General features: G+C 41.0%; 1 protein-coding gene across 4 annotated transcripts in view; it reads right to left on the bottom strand.

Annotated features, from left to right (window-relative positions):
• LOC105922873 (butyrophilin-like protein 2) overlaps nt 1-14,228 on the bottom strand; it is a 39,977-nt gene extending 25,749 nt beyond the window's left edge. For 3 of the 4 annotated variants that reach the window (XR_004928429.1, XR_004928431.1, XM_036129194.1), the window contains exons 1-5: nt 14,102-14,228; nt 10,294-10,614; nt 8,054-8,061; nt 6,657-6,687; nt 6,128-6,406 (exon numbers count right to left, since the gene is read on the bottom strand). Coding sequence is in view for 1 of the 4 variants with exons in the window: in XM_036129194.1 (XP_035985087.1) it covers nt 6,128-6,406; nt 6,657-6,687; nt 8,054-8,061; nt 10,294-10,614; nt 14,102-14,177 (715 nt within the window). In the remaining 3 variants the exon portion in view is untranslated. The remainder of the gene's footprint in view (nt 1-6,127; nt 6,407-6,656; nt 6,688-8,053; nt 8,062-10,293; nt 10,615-14,101) is intronic. The other variant, XR_004928430.1, reaches the window with a different exon arrangement.
• Between the last annotated feature and the right edge of the window lie 1,711 nt (nt 14,229-15,939).

The raw sequence follows: 15,939 nt of genomic DNA, 5'->3' as shown, positions 1-15,939 counted from the left end.
GAACAAATCTTCTTACTGAATAGGATAAAAATAAAAAGCAAACCATCATACAAATAACTTAAATATTTTAGATTTATGGCTCCAACACCACTTTTTCCTCTTTAAAAGCCAATGTTAAATGATGTGCTTGTCTGTTTATAACAGCCACCAAGAAAATCTCTCTACAATTACACTGTCTGTATTATGACTGTCGCGCTGCGCTAAAGGATCCTGTCTATTGCGCAATACGCGATTTATTCGAAAAACTCTGCAAATTATTCTTGCACCTTCCGCAACAGGTTGCTGTCGTAAAAATGGACATGGCTACGACAGACTTCCCTATCTCCTCCGCTTATACAGCCATGATCTAATCTTGTTTACATGAAATAAGCCTGCTCTCGAGCAGGCTTAAGCTGGCGCACATGTTGCTATGACAACAAGTGCAGGAAGTCTTTCGAAGAACCAAACGATCCAAGATCATGCCAAATCGTCAACAATGAAATCCTGCTAACTAAGCGACGTACGAAGAACGGAACGAAGAACGGAACCCAGGTTACCATTTTAAACAACAACAAACTATTTGCCCTAAGACGGGAAACTACAAACAACTTCCAAACTATCTCTCAGAAATCAGAAGTGAGGCAACATTAACATCATTTTAACCACTTTTGACTTTTTCTCGATGTTTTCTTGACCTGATTTTAGGATCTAGTTGAAGAGCCAAAATAAACACCTTGGCTCTTCATCATCTTCGTCCCCAAGTATGTATCCTGTATTTAGAGTATCTAATCAATATCAAAGCCCAATTCAAAACTTTTTCATTTATATTTCTGGGGTCCATTCTGCGTACGTTGCTTAAAACATCCGAGATCAAATGAGACGTCCAAGATGATTTCATCCGGCTAATCATGATCCGGCTAATTGGGTTCTTCGAACACACCTGTTGTTTACGATTAGTATGGCTGGATTGAGTTATCTGAGATAACTGCCCGGTCATGCATTTGTTTAAAAGGGGAAATGTATCGATAGTAGAAACAATGATCAGCAACGCTGCTATTGGCTGTTCAGCATGGCCAAAGAACGCCCACAGTTTATCTCCCAAGCAGAACACGAGCTTTTAATGGAAGGTTATGCCGAATTTGAGTCATTAATTAAAACAACAGGGAACACCTCAAAGTCTGCTAAAGCCAGAAGAGAGGACTGGCAAAAAGTAGCAGACAAATTAAATGCATAAATACTGTCCATGGTAGATGTTTCTATTACTTTCTACAGTATGAATTTTTTAATTTTAATAATTTCATATTTACTTTGTTCTTTTGTGTCAGAGCTTCCATGGGAGCCACTAGAACATGGGGAAAAAAGTGAAGTACAAGAATATTCTACAAAATGGTAGCCTTTAATTGTTATACTGTATTTTAAAAAGCAACTTCTTCCTCTTTTTTAAAAGCCACTGTTTATAACAGCCACCAAGAAAAAAGCTGGGGAAAAAACAGGTTCTTTTTACTTTTGTTGCATGAGGCATGTTTCACCCTTTCTTTTTCTTTCACAAAATGACACAGGTGCCATCCATTCCCTATATAAACGGCATCTTTAACAAAAAAAAATAGTATTTTTGTCACTCCGGGCCGCTCGACTTTGCCTCGTCGGGGCCGTCCCCCACGGCGCCCGCTTTTAACTTTCCTGTTCGGCCGGAGCCGCAGACTGCGGACTCCGGGCCGCTCGACTTTGCCTCGTCGGGGCCGTCCACCACGGCGACCGCCTCTGACTTTCCTGCTCGGCCGGAGCCGCAGACTGCGGACTCCGGGCCGCTCGTCTTTGCCTTGTCGGGGCCGTCCACCACGGCGCCCGCTTTCGACTTTTCTGTTCAGCCGGAGCCGCCGACCGCGGTCTCCGTGCCGCTTGACTTTGCCTCGTTGGGGCCGCCCTCCTCGAGGGTTTAGTCGGGCGATGCTGCTCCGCCGCCTGCCTCGTCCAGGACGACCTCCACGAAGACTTTTCTTTTGCTTAGCAGCCGTTTTTGCCTGTGCCCTTAAGGCCAGTGCCTTCTGTTTATTTTGTTAAAGCTCGGCCTTAGTTTAGAGTTATTTAGTATTCCTCAGTGTGGAATTAGTTAGGGGGTTCTTCGTTTTCTTAGAGTTCTTAGTCTTTGTTTGCTTTTGTTTTCCCTGCTCTGTTTTAGGATTCTAGATTTTGCCTTAGTTTTCTAGGTTTGCTTAGTTTTGACAGTTTAGCTTTAGCTCTCTGGTTGTCACGTTAGTGTACTTGTTCAAGTCCTAGTTTTTCTTGTTTTTCCTTTATTTGTAGTTTAGCTTTAGTTCCATTTTCTGCTTTAGTGTTTTGATTTATTGGTTTGCCTTAGTTTTTCTTTTGTGGTGTTATCCCTGCTCTAGTTTTGCCTTTATTTTCTAGTTCTTGGTTTGATTCTTTATTTTTGTCCTGCGCTCTTAGTTTCCAGCGCTCCTTAGGTCTTAGCACTCGCTTAGATTTCTGACCCCTGGTCCTGAGCTGTTTCATGCTCCTTAGCTTTGGCTGGTTCGAGCTTCCTTGGTTTTTGTTTTGGCCTCCTAGTTCCTTAGTCCCCTGGCGTGTTTGGACACCCTCCGTTCCCTAGTATTCTGGATTTATTTTGTTCCCTGGCGTGTTAGAACGCCTCCTTGTTCCTGGCGTTTAGACTTCTTGGTCCTCTGGCGTGTTAGAACGCCTTCTGTCTTGGGTTTCTTGGTTCTCCGGCGTATTAGGACACCCTCTGTTTCTCGGTTCCCCGGCGTGTTAGGACGCCCTCTGGTTCTCGGCTCTCTGGCGTGTTAGGACGCCCTCTGATTCTCGGTTCCCCGGCGTGTTAGGACGCCCTCTGATTCTCGGTTCCCCGGCGTGTTAGGACGCCCTCTGATTCTTGGTTCCCCGGCATGTTAGGATGCCCTCTGATTCTCGGTTCCCCGGCGTGTTAGGACGCCCTCTGATTCTCGGTTCCCCGGCGTCTTAGGACGTCCTCGGTTCCCTGGTGTGTTAGTACGCCCTCCGTTTTTGTTCCCTGGCGTTTTAGATGTTCCTGCTTCCCTTGTGCCCCGGCGTTTCCCTCACGCCCCGGCGTTCTCTTCCCCAAGCCCCGGCGTTTCCCGCACGCCCCGGCGGGTTCCCCTGGCGTTTCTGTATGCCAGTCGTGCTCCAGCGTGTGTTTTGAGCCCTGGTGTTGTCGTACGCCTGTTCTTCCCTCTGGCGTTGTCGTACGCCTGTTCTTCCCTGTGGCGTTGTCGTACGCCTGTTCTCCCCTCTGGCGCTGTGGTGCGCCCGTTCTTCCCTTTGGCGCTGTGGTGCGCACGTTCTTCCCTTTGGCGCTGTGGTGCGCACATTCCTTCCCTTTGGCGTTAAGTACGCCCGTTCCTTCCCTTTGGCGTTGAGTACGCCCGTTCCTTCCCTTTGGCGTTGAGTACGCCCGTTCCTTTCCTTTGGCGTTAAGTACGCCTGTTCCCTCCCTTTGGCGTTAAGTGCGCCCGCTCCTTCCCTTTGGCGTTAAGTACGCCCGCTCCTTCCCTTTGGCGTTAAGTACGCCCGCTCCTTCCCTTTGGCGTTAAGTATGCCCGTTCCTTCCCTTTGGCGCTGTCGTGCGCCCGTTCCTTCCCTCTGGCGCTGTCGTGCGGCCGTTCCTTCCCTCTGGCGCTGTCGTGCGGCCGTTCCTTCCCTCTGGTGCTGTCGTGCGGCCGTTCCTTCCCTCTGGCGCTGTCGTGCGCCCGTTCCTTCCTTCTGGCGCTGTCGTGCGGCCGTTCCTTCCCTCTGGCGCTGTCGTGCGGCCGTTCTTCCCTCTGGCGTTAGTACGTCTGGCCTTGCCCGTTTTGCCTTGTGGCAATGTTCGCCTGACTTTCCTTGTGGCGATGTTTGCATTTCAGCATCTGCTAGACGTTCTTGTTTTGCCTACCAGGGGTTGTTAGAGACCCCTTTTAGTCCGCTTTTGTTTTTCCTTTGTTTCGGATCGCCCTGAGTGGGTAGTTTTTTGTTTGCTTTTGGCCCACCATCCGTACCACCCTCCACCCACCCTGCTTTGATCTGTTTGGTTTGACCCAAGCCCGCCATTCGTACCACCCTCCACCCACCCTAGGTTGGTTGTTGTTTAGTTTGTTAGGCCGTCCGGAGACCGGCCTTGAGGGGGGAGGGGGGGGGGGGATAATGTCATGGTTTAGTTTTGATTCGGCTTTTGTTGCCATTGGTTTTCGGTTTTTCCACCTTGTTTTAGTTTTAGTTAGGGTTTGACTTTATTTATTGTTTTTAGTTTCTCCTTCCCCTCACTTCAGCCTTTCCTTCCACTGCAGTTAGTCACACCTGCCAGCCACTAATTAGCCAGACTCATTTCACCTGCCAGCCTCACTAATTAAGCCTCACTCTGCTGTCACTACTTTGCCGGTCCGTCATCAACCTACACCCTCTCTATGCTAGTCTGCCTTAGTTCTTGGAACCCAGTCGCCCCTGCCTCTGTAAGATTTGTTAGATGTTTTTTGGAAATCTTGTTGCCTGTTTTTGGTTTGTTTTTCTGTGATCCTGAAGGACCTGCTATTGCGCTCTGGCTGACTTGGGACTGAACTGTTGACTCCTGCTGCCAGTTAAGGGGCTCGCTGAACTCTCTCTCCAGGCTGTCAGCTCCTGCCTTCATCTACACCCCTGTACCTGTGTATACCTGGATTACTGGTTACATCACCCACCATCCCATCAAGCCTGTCAATAAAACTCCTCAACTTTAGTCCTGTGTGTGTGGTTCTGGGTTCATCAAAGACAAATCTTGACAATTTTGACCAGAAAAAAAACACAAATTAAGAGGAGAAATTTAACTCCACAACTGGAAAAAGAGAAAAATTGCACTAGAGATCGAGTTGCTTCAAAAGGACATTCAGAGTAAGTTCTAAAACACCATTTGACAGTAGTATTGCTGACTTTACATAACAATCTCTCATTGCAGGCAAAAGATGACTTGTTGCCTTTTCTTTATAAAGAATTGTTTAAATAAAACAACAGGAACTAAGCATTATTTGTTTCGTCTTTTATTAAACATTAAAAAATGGTGTTCCACAATTCTGTCCAGTCCTCTGCCAATAGGTGGTCCAAGTGCACTGGTTGGACAGACTTCCCTATCTCCTCCGCTTATAAAGCTGCAATCTAATCCTGTTTACATGAAATAAACCTGCTCTCGAGCAGGCTTAAATTTGCGCACATGTTGCTATAACAACAAGTCCAGGATGAGTTTCGAAGAACCAAACGATCCAAGATCATGCCAAACCGTCAACAATCAAATCCAACTAACTGAGTTAGCGAGGTACAAGGAACGGACCCCTGAACCCAAGACTGCTCAATAACTTGCTAATTACATTTATTAATACATAAAGTAAAGTAAGTACATAAGTATTTTTGTTACAGAAAATATCTGATTTATGATTTTGGTTGCACATTTGAAAGAGTGGATGGAATTAAAACTCAATATCCTGAAATCCTGACTTTTGCTTTCAGGGCCTTACATGGTTAAGGTCCTTCCTTTATTACTGAACTGTTAGCCACAAACTCCAACTTTGGCCCTCAGGTCCTTGAAACCAAAATCTACTCATGGTCCCAAGGACCACATATTAAACTCAAGGGGATCACTCTTCAGACTGCAACACCTCGACTGTGAAATAAACATCTTTTGTTTCATGTTGTCTTGAGACTTTTTTATATTACTGTATATTTGTTTTTAATTCATCATCAGTATATCACTAATTTTTTTTTGTTTTGTTTTTATTTTATTCATGTTTTTATTTTATGCTCTGTCTTCTTTCTACAAATAATATTTCTACTTTCTTACTAATTTGGTCTGATTCTCACTGTGAATATGCACTATATTTTATAAATCAGCAAGTTTGTGTGTAACTTAAGTTGTTGCTTGTTTGTTTTTTAACCACACATATATTAATGTCTGTTACTGACCCAATTTTCATTCAAAATAGATGATTATATTTTAAAATGTTTTAAGAGCTCTCAACACTATTGTTCTTTTAATCAGTTTAATTAAAGATTAAAACCCACGAAGACATGTGAAAGTCACTGATGTCTTTCTTTTAGACAATAGAAATAAAAATAAAAAAAACAATTACTGTGCATTTAAAAAAAAATAGCACTTGGCTAAACTTACCTCCGAAATGCACAAATGTAGTGTCATTAGACTGATGATGAAGTTCCTCCTGTGTGGCTACACAGGTATAATTGTCTGTCTTGGTCACTGTGGTCTCCAGGATCACATCATAGTGGTTGCCATTTTGAATGATCTGCGGTTCTTTATCAGAAACCTTGTTTCCAGTGCTGTTGTACAGGACTACAATGGGTTTAGGAGAAGCACCAAGAACTTTACACCTCAGCAGTGCCCAGTCATCATTTTCATTGACTGTTCTGACTGATGGTTCTGCATATGCACCTGTGAACAGAAATGTTTTCCATAAATTTATAATTCCTTGAATTTTTTTCGTGTTCATCCTTCACAATACAATTACACAAGGAGTCCTAAATTTGATCATATAAACAAACTTATTCAGACTTATATTAAGCTCTGTGTTATGTGTTATTTTTACTTAAAACGACTAAATAAGTACAAGCAGTAATCTAAATAACGGCGATGAGCAAATGTCAGACTTTAGAGATCGTCGATGACGTAATCAAAAACTCACCAGTTGTCTTTTCTCCTGTTCTGTCCTTTAACCTTATGCAACGCGGAGGTTGTATGCGACCTAATATTTACTTATTAACAGTAATAAAAAATACACTGCATGCTTTAGTGTAGCAGTAAACGCTTAACAAACGTTAAACGTTTAACAAAGCAACACACACATGTGTGTGTTGCTTTGTTTGAAAGCTTATAAAATGTAGATTTTTTTCAGTCCAGTTACGAAGCGCATCTACATAGTTTCATCTTACTTCACACCAGCAAAAAAGTAAGAACCTATGTGGCAAAAGATATACCTTTAGTTAATTAATCAGTCAACAACAAGAACATAAAACCGTAACTCGTTCCTACTAAGTAAACTAAACTAATAAAATAGCCCCTGACTTTTAAATCCAAGCGGAAGTTAATTAACCTGAGAAAAAACGTCTGCAAAATTTGTTTAGATGATCAGAACTACCTCAAACTTCCGATCCAGTAAACATCCGTTAGCGTCAAATGTTTTGCTAAAAGACTTGACCAATGAGGTTCAGTTTATCTGCCATCATAATGGCCAGGTGAAACTAACCAATCAGCATCTCCGTTTAATCCAGCTTCAGAACTTTTTCAACCCTTTTGCTAAATCAGACAATCAGGGGGGAGTATCTCTTATTAGGGACGTTTCTGCGTCCTCTTTCCTTTCTGCTTCCTTTAGAGCTCCTATCTTAATCCTTCATCAAACTCGGGTCCGCTCAATTATCCAGAGATTGTTGCCAATAGACTAGATTCTCTTCACAGCCAATAAGTCAAGGTTTTAAATATTTCTGATGTTAAAGCTGGTGGACACTAACAACGTGTCTTATCTGTAATAATCCAAACCCTTTAAAGAGTATGAAAGCAGCGGTCTTTAAATAACATGTTCGAAATTTTATTATAAATTAGATGTAACATTAATGGCTACTCTAAAATACGGAAGACCCGTTTTACCCAGATTTATTGTCTACTTTGTATTCATGGTTGATTAACTCTGTGTCCATCTACTGGAGATGGCCTGTGTTGCACTTTATTAAATGTAATCCACAGTATCACACTGTTTAAAAATGTTGTGCATTTATTGGAGAGAAAATTGCAAAGCTACTCTATGAATTGCAACCTGATTTTTCTTTTTGGAGGCGATTTAATGTATTTTAAACGTAAACTTGGGAAATAGGTCAACATCTGAAAATCAATCAGTTTTAATTGCAATTTTTTTTGCTGAGGTAACTGGTAAGTCTGCTGTGTTTCATGAAAGCCCCCTCTAGTTTACTTTATAATAATAACACATATGTTATGATTTAATAGGATTCAGGTTTTTCAAAAACGGCCACGGTGACTGATATAAAGTTGTCTACAGCTAAATGGCTGTAACCAACCCTAAGAGGTTAAGATGTATTCTAGTAGAAAAGAAAGGATATGTTACAAAGTTGTTAATGTCACCAGCCTTGGAGTAATATGAAACAGAATAAATCCCATATTTAGTAGATTTCTATGATTTCCTTTTCATCTCTGGAATAATAGAAATTAAAATTTAAAATATTCTGCTCAGGAGGGATGCATCCGTGACTTGTTGCAAGAGGGATAAAAAAAAATTTCCACCCTCCTATAATATTCCTTTTCGGGCTAAATGAGATTTAGAGACAAATCTAGCTGTAAATCCATTTCCAGGTTTTATGATGATCTTTTAAATTGTATTATTTTTTATCATTTTATTTTTTCTTACCTCTTTATTATTATTATATTATTATCATTATTACCTCAAACTCCATTGCTTACAACTTCATATTTATTCTACAGCCGCTTTTAAACTGCTAGAAGCACAAGCAACTTACTCATTGAAATGGGAAAGACCCAATTGGTTTTGCTCGTCTTATCCATTGCAGACGCAATCTTTGCAGATCACCAGCAATCCGACCACTTACTGCACGCACAATTTATTTTTCTTCCCACACATTTTAGTGCTCCTTATTTGGAAATTCTGAACATCAGTCCCTAAATGCGTTATTTCTGCCATTAAATCTATCTATCTATCTATCTATCTATCTATCTATCTATCTATCTATCTATCTATCTATCTATCTATCTATCTATCTAAATATAATTGGCACTCCAAGATCAGTACTTCCCTGTTTTTTTATTTTTTTATGGGGAAACTTTCTCTTCTCAAACCCCTAGTTGGTCGCAGCAGATGGCCGTTCACACTGAGCTTGGTTCTGCTAGAGGTTTCTTCCTGCTAAAGAAAAGTTTTCCTCTCTGCTGTCGCTACATGCTCAGTTTGAGGGATTGCTGCAAAGTCAAAAACACAACACAGGCAACAGTCCACTGTCCATGAGGAGTTAAATGCTGCATGTAAGTGACTCGATGCAATCTTTCCTTAGAGGTTTCCTGAGAGAGAAACTTTTAAACCATCCATCCATCCATTTTCTAACACACATATCCCTATCTCCAGCTGTCAATGGACAAGGGGCGGGTACACCCTGGAGTCTGACGCAGGGCAACACAGAGACAAACAGGACAAACAACCATTCACACACACATACACACCTAAGGAGAATTTAGAGAGGCCAAACAACCTAACAGTCATGTTTTTGGACTGTGGGAGGAAGCCGGAGTACCCGGAGAGAACCCACGCATGCACAGGGAGAACATGCAAACTCCATGCAGAAAGACTCAGGGTTGGATTTGAACACAGGACCTTCTTGCTGCAAGGCAACACTGCACCACTGTGCAGTCCCACTTTTAGATTGAACTTAAATTGACAATCTGTATGCTGCAGAAATGAGGATCCACTGACTGTATGATTAAATCAAGTTTACTTTTTTGTCAAGTGCTGTGAGACGGCATGTCTGGTGAGTTGCCGCTATATAAATAAGTTGAACTGAACTGAAACTGATGAGGAAACTAAAAGTTTTTCCTCAACACATTTTAAAAATGTCATCATTATATCAACAGAGAAGCTATAATATCAAATATTATACACATTCCAAGTCACATTACAGACAAAATTGGCCTTATCATCATTGATTGGGTATTTACATCTCCTCAGAGAACAGGTAGCATTACTAAATTGCAAGAATAACTAAATGTAAGCTTAAGGTATCTGAGCCAGATGAATAAAGGCAAAGCAGTTGAAAATGGTAAGTGGCATGACAACCAAACGCCACCTAAAATCTCAGAAGCAAAAGAGAGAAAATAGACAAAAATACATCAAGGTCACAATACACAACTACATTTTCCAATTGAAAATAAATGACATAGTCTTTAGATATTGCTTCTTTTACAGCTGTAGATATCTCAATGTGCTTTATTTCTTGACATGAATGCCTTGTAGGTCGTTTTCAGCATAGATTTTAGCTGGTCTCGTTTTATTTGTACTTCTTGATACTTATTTTATTTTACATTTCCTGAATATTATTAAAAAACTGTTAGAGAAAAGGCTTCTTATAAAATGGCTTTTTGCAGAACTTATTCTGAGGTTTGTCAGTAATCCACACTAGGATGTTAATTCCATGTAAAAGCAATTTGACTTGAGTTCTGTGGTCATTTTAATACTTCTGCAGACAAATAAGTACTAATCAGTGATGGAAATAAATAAACTAATTAGTCTAAGTGCTCCATAAAATACTCACCTACAGTAAGCACAACTTGGTTAAGTTTCTCTGGAGGAAGTTGGTTAATGTCAATGCAGGTGTATTGTCCACTGTCGGACACCTTTGTTTTTATTATTTTTATTGAAGCATTTTCAGACTTTTCCCCATTTTGAAAATGAGAGACCCGACCTCTAAACTGATCATGTTGAGTGGAAGGGTTAACTGTGCCACTCTCATATAATAATACATCCTTGTCATCCATTTTCCAGTCAAAATTTGATTTGTCATCTTCATGAATTGTTTTGAGAGAGCAAGGTAGGATGACATCCTCATCTTCTTTGATGATAATCTTGTCATGACCTGAAAAATAAAAACATGCATCATTAAGAGTTCACATATTCTCAAAAGTTTGAGAATATGTAAACTGAATATCAAGTCAGCTTCATAGCATTTAACAGAAAGAAAATGCTCTTGAATTTATTTATTTCATATTAAGTGTGGTTTATATGTGTATGTTTGGTTTTCCCTTACATAAGAAAAGAAACCCACACAAAAAAAGTCTGTGGAGTTGGTGAAGATTCTCAGTCATCCAGGTCATGGTCATTCCAAAAATGTTATAAAATAAAACAACTGAACTTTTTTCTGAAGTTTGAAGACGTTTCACTTTCCAACCAGAAAGCTTTCTCAATTCAAATGTCTGGAGTAGTGTGGAGTTCCAAGCTTTATAATGTTGCCCAACCAAGGCCTTGTAATGACTAAGATAGCATGCAAATTAAACCAAAACAGGTCCACCCCTTAGTAATGGGGAGTTGTTAGGGTCATTGTTGGCCTGCAAATTAAACCGAAACTGGTCCACGCCTCTGTAATGGGGAGTCGTTAAAGTTGTTATGTTTTTATCACCCGTATGGAGGTGAGGATAGTGGCGATAATTGGATGGAATCAACCCTATAGGGTAGTTCATTGTTATTGTTTTAATGCGGGTTTTTCGCGCATGCGCGCCGGACTGGTAGGCAAAAGGCGAACACAATGGCGGACGCAAACAGAGAAACCTACGAGTTCTCCACGTATTTTTCTTCTTTAGATAACGTATTACAAGATCGTTTTAAGAGTAAGTTGATGGTTGATGGTATCAGATTGCCAGATCCACACAGCAAAAGCCTGAAGGGACGGAGCGAGTCTGTGAAATGCTGGCCAAGGGTTTCGTACCGCGACATATACAGCTACAGCTGCCTTATAAACACGGCAGGCCAGTACAGACGAGAGAGCACGAAAGCCCCTGAAACCACTGGACGGCTACAATTATTTTATATCGGGAAAAAGGCTCCAGCAACCCCCGCGACGCCATGAGGCATTAAGAGGGTCAGAAAATGGATGGATGTTCAGACATGTTTGTGTAACAGCAGAAAGCGGCGTTGGACACAGACCGCGTCTCAGCAGAGAGGAAGACCCGCCCGGTAGGTTAACAAAAAACATTGTTTACTACAGATTATTTTGGTGTTTTTGTTTTGACATTGCAGCGTAAACACAGAAGTACTAGCGCCCGTAAACGGGCGGAGGGGAGGTGGCGATTGCTACACGGGCCGGAGAAGCGGCCCGTGTGGAGATCGCCACCTCCCCTCCGCCGCTATTTAAGTAGAACAATGACTAGAGCAGAATTAAGTTGTATTTACCGGAGATGAAGTGTAGACTGCAAATTCTGTCGTAGTATGATGGCTCCCCCAGTCCATTGGGAGTGTCTGCCTGCGCTCTTTTCATTGAAAATATCTATTTCTTTCTTCGTCCTTCCTCCTTCGGTAAACGACAGAAACGTACATCCAACGATTTGGAATGCCTCTCTTTGCAACCGGGAGCACAACAAGTCGTAGGCATTGTTTAGATTCCAAAAATAAACAAACTAAAAGTACGCTGTAAATCACCCGTTTTGTCATGTAGTAGACGAGAACAGTACTGTTTTTTGCCTACCCGCGGGACCCGGATGTAGCGCTGACGTCACGCGTGACGTCACGCATGAACTACCCTATTGCTGTGTTGTAAGTTTTTGAGAGTTGAGACCTAAGTCCTCCTCCTCCGTTAAGGTTGGTTGTTCTCTCTTAACGTAGATGGCTTCCTTCACGCCCTTTAAAGCCACCTGTCTTCTTTGTTCAAAATGTGGACATTTTAGTCCTCAAAAGAGTGTCCTTTGTCCTTAAGGTGTAGGTGGACAGCAGAGTCTTGACCTGAGGCGGTAGCTCTCCTGTGTTGAGACATGCGTCTGTGGAGAGGTTGTTTTGTTTCTCCAATATAAAGATCAGAACATTCCTCACTGCACTGAACTGCATACACCACTTCGCTCATCTTAGGTTTGGGGGTTTTGTCCTTGGGATGCACCAGCCTCTGTCTGAGGGTCCTGTTTGGTTTGAAATGTACTGGGATCTTGTGTTTAGAGAAAATCCTTTTGAGTTTTTCAGAGACTCCAGCAACATATGGGATGACCATGTTTTTGCATTTATTCTTCTCACCATTATGTTCTGCAGCGTGTCTTTTGGATTTTCTTGCTGATTTGACAAAAGCCCAGTTAGGGTACCCACAGGTTTGGAGGGCATCTTTGATGTGTTTCTGTTCCTTGTGCTTCTGTGTTAGTAGGGACATGCTCGGCCCGGTGTTGTAAGGTTCTGATGACAGAAAGTTTGTCAGAAAGTCTGTGGAGTTTTATGAAGTTTGTGAAGGCAGAGGCTTTTACTGCCCTCGTGTCCACGGAGTAACATTACTGGATTTTTTTACCAGAACCTAAAAAAACTTGATTTATTTATCTTTTCAGGTTCTTGTAGCAGCTTGTCTGACAAATATTATCTATTACACAATCTCTGCCTGCCGTCCACATCAACCATACAAACTGGTATTACAGCTTTGTTGGAACAAAATAAATAAACATTGCTGAGAAAAGAACATAAACTGAATTAATTAAAAGCTTATTTTCTTTAATTCCAATTTTCTTCTTCAGTTTTATTTCTTTAAATTTACTTCAATAATATTTTAACAGAATAGTGACATAGTTTATTCACACTTTAACAATAGATAGTAAGAGATTCAAGCTGTTCATTTATGTTTTCTTCAATTAAACAGACAAAAGCTTTCTTTCCACTATGAGAGTTAACTGAAGCCAAATCACCTCAGATGATTAAAAGTTTTAGTTCTGTAAAAACACCGGAAGTCAGAGCTCCTTTTTTGGGCACATAGATGCAGAACCAGTTGGCAGCGTTAGGTAAACAGCGCATGAACTGTATAGATTATATGTATTTTTTTTTTAAAGACGCAGCGCACATCCTCCCCTCAGATTATCTGCTGCGATACAAATGATGCAACATTTAAACTCAATAAAAGGTAATCTCTACTTTACAAGCATGATAGAAGAACACGGACAGGAGGCCAGATAGACGCAATCATTTCCTTGTGTGCCTGAGCAAATTCTTATCGGGATGATCGCACAGCAAGGCTGAAGTGCGATCCATCAGAATTGACAGACTTCTTAATATAATGTGTCGATATATTTTCAGAAAACCTGAACGAATATGCGGCTGCCTACGATTTTCAGCCTGTTTGCTGTTCTTTCCTAGCATCACGTCTGCTGTGAAGAATGATGCAGCTTTCTCATTATCCTGAACCACCGCTAGACCAAGGTGTGCCGACTGGCTTATTCATGCAGCAAACAGTCAAGGTCCAGACTTTTACATTTCCAGCAGATGATTTATTTAAAACTGACACGAATGCTTTAGTAAAGAATACCCAACATTAGTTATACATATCCGAAAAATATCCGAAAACAGTATAATGAATAAAATTATAAAATAAACATTTTTGTTTTTCTTACCGGTTTCATTACCAAACGTTTTTCCACTAAACATCAGAAGGCAGATGGTCAGCAGTAAAAGAAGCTCCATCTCCATAGCTGCTCTAATCTGCCTGCTAACAACCGTAGCGTTCTTAAAACACAGTGGAGCCTCTCCTCTCCTCTCAGTCTGACTGAATGATCTTTAACTTTCAGTTTCCATGAGCAATAAATGCTCCGCCTTCCGGTGCAGAGCCTACACATCTCAGAGTGTATATACAAGTGTATACACACTCTAAAATCTAAAATCATTGCAGTCTTTAGCTGTGTTGCATCATTCCATCCTGGCGAAAGAACAGTTCAAACAAATCATCAAAAATCACAAACGAATATGAGTGGATCTAGACTTCTCTCTGGGATGTTTACTTTTAAGAATTGCTGATAGTTCTAGACTTAATCAAAAACACTTTCTATAGGAGAAACTAGAACTGAGGCATGGTTCTTACTGCCACTGCTGCTGACCGGTGATGAGAACAAGCATCAGAGGTGTTTGTTTAACAGTAAATATAAGTATATGTTTTGTGTTAAAGCGTTTGCCCACATTTCCCTGGAGTGTTTTGTGTTTCTGAGTCTGATTATGGTCTGAAGCAGTGCAGAAGGTGGTTCTGGAGCAAGTCACAAAATAATGAAAGTTGCTCCGGTTCAGAATAAAATGCATTTCATTGAGTTATCACATTAAATGCCATCTCTGCTCCAGTGGCGGATATAGATTTTTCTTATTAAGGGTACATCAAAGGGCAACAATATTCCTTTCGAACAAGAATTTGTCCAACATCTTTGCACACAATTCCTTTTTGGTAGTTTTGGTAAGGTGTTTACATTTGACCAGTCACACCATATTCAAGCACTTGAATATGTCATTTTAATGTAAAATCTCCTTACCAGTTTTACAGGCATTTTTCCTGTACATAGACAAAATATTCACAAACAGCATGTGAGAAAATCCAGCATTGTATTCATGCAGACGATCAATCACCTGCCATTGGTTGCCTGAAATTTTGTCTCCATCCGAATACCCTGAATAGTAGCTCCTAGCTCCTGTTCCTTGACTTTTCATGACGTCAACAGGAAGAATTTGTGAGGAGGAAACGAGCTTTGGACTTCTGTGCTGATTTGGGACAGTCTGTAACTCCGACTTGATTACGTGACGGAAACGCACATGGATGATACAAGTCAAATCCGGGCGTACAACCTTCCAAAAATAAACTATGAAATGCACTCACTCTTCTCTCTGGACATTTTAGTTGTTTTCTTTGAGTTGGCAGTGCTTATACGTCATGTCACACAAAGGATTGTGGGATACCTTAATGGACGTTGTGAGGTTAAACTTGGCTAAACTGAAAGAGGAAGCAAACAGGCTCCTTTCCTTCCTCCTTCCTTACTGACTTACTGAGAAAAAAAAATTGTGTTTAAATAAACGGATGAGGAGCACCCTTTATGCAACACAAAATGACAGAAGAATTTGGGTTTTTGAACTTGAGTGAAATTTGGCTTTCTTCTATTCGCACATCTACTGCATTGTTTGTAGTTTTGCTACGTTCTGTTTGCCTAACTCATGCCATTTGCATCACTTCAAAAGTTTTGTTCTCATCACAGACCATTAATAAGCTCCTGAATGTGCCTTTACATAGGGATCACGGACCGCGGAACCGGTAGGGCCGGTAGGGCCGGTAGGGCCGCGGCCCTACATACTTTTGATGATCAAACATGTAAAATAATATATATACCATACCATACCATACCAGCTTTATTTATAAAGCACTTTAAAACAACCACAGTTGATACAAAGTGCTGTACAATCCAAAAACACAACAAAATAA

The sequence above is a fragment of the Fundulus heteroclitus genome, unplaced genomic scaffold (genome assembly GCF_011125445.2).
Source record: "Fundulus heteroclitus isolate FHET01 unplaced genomic scaffold, MU-UCD_Fhet_4.1 scaffold_145, whole genome shotgun sequence".
In the NCBI taxonomy this organism is placed as follows: Eukaryota; Metazoa; Chordata; class Actinopteri; order Cyprinodontiformes; family Fundulidae; genus Fundulus; species Fundulus heteroclitus.
Note: the sequence above shows the minus strand (reverse complement) of the source record. Positions and strands in the feature narration are given on the sequence as shown.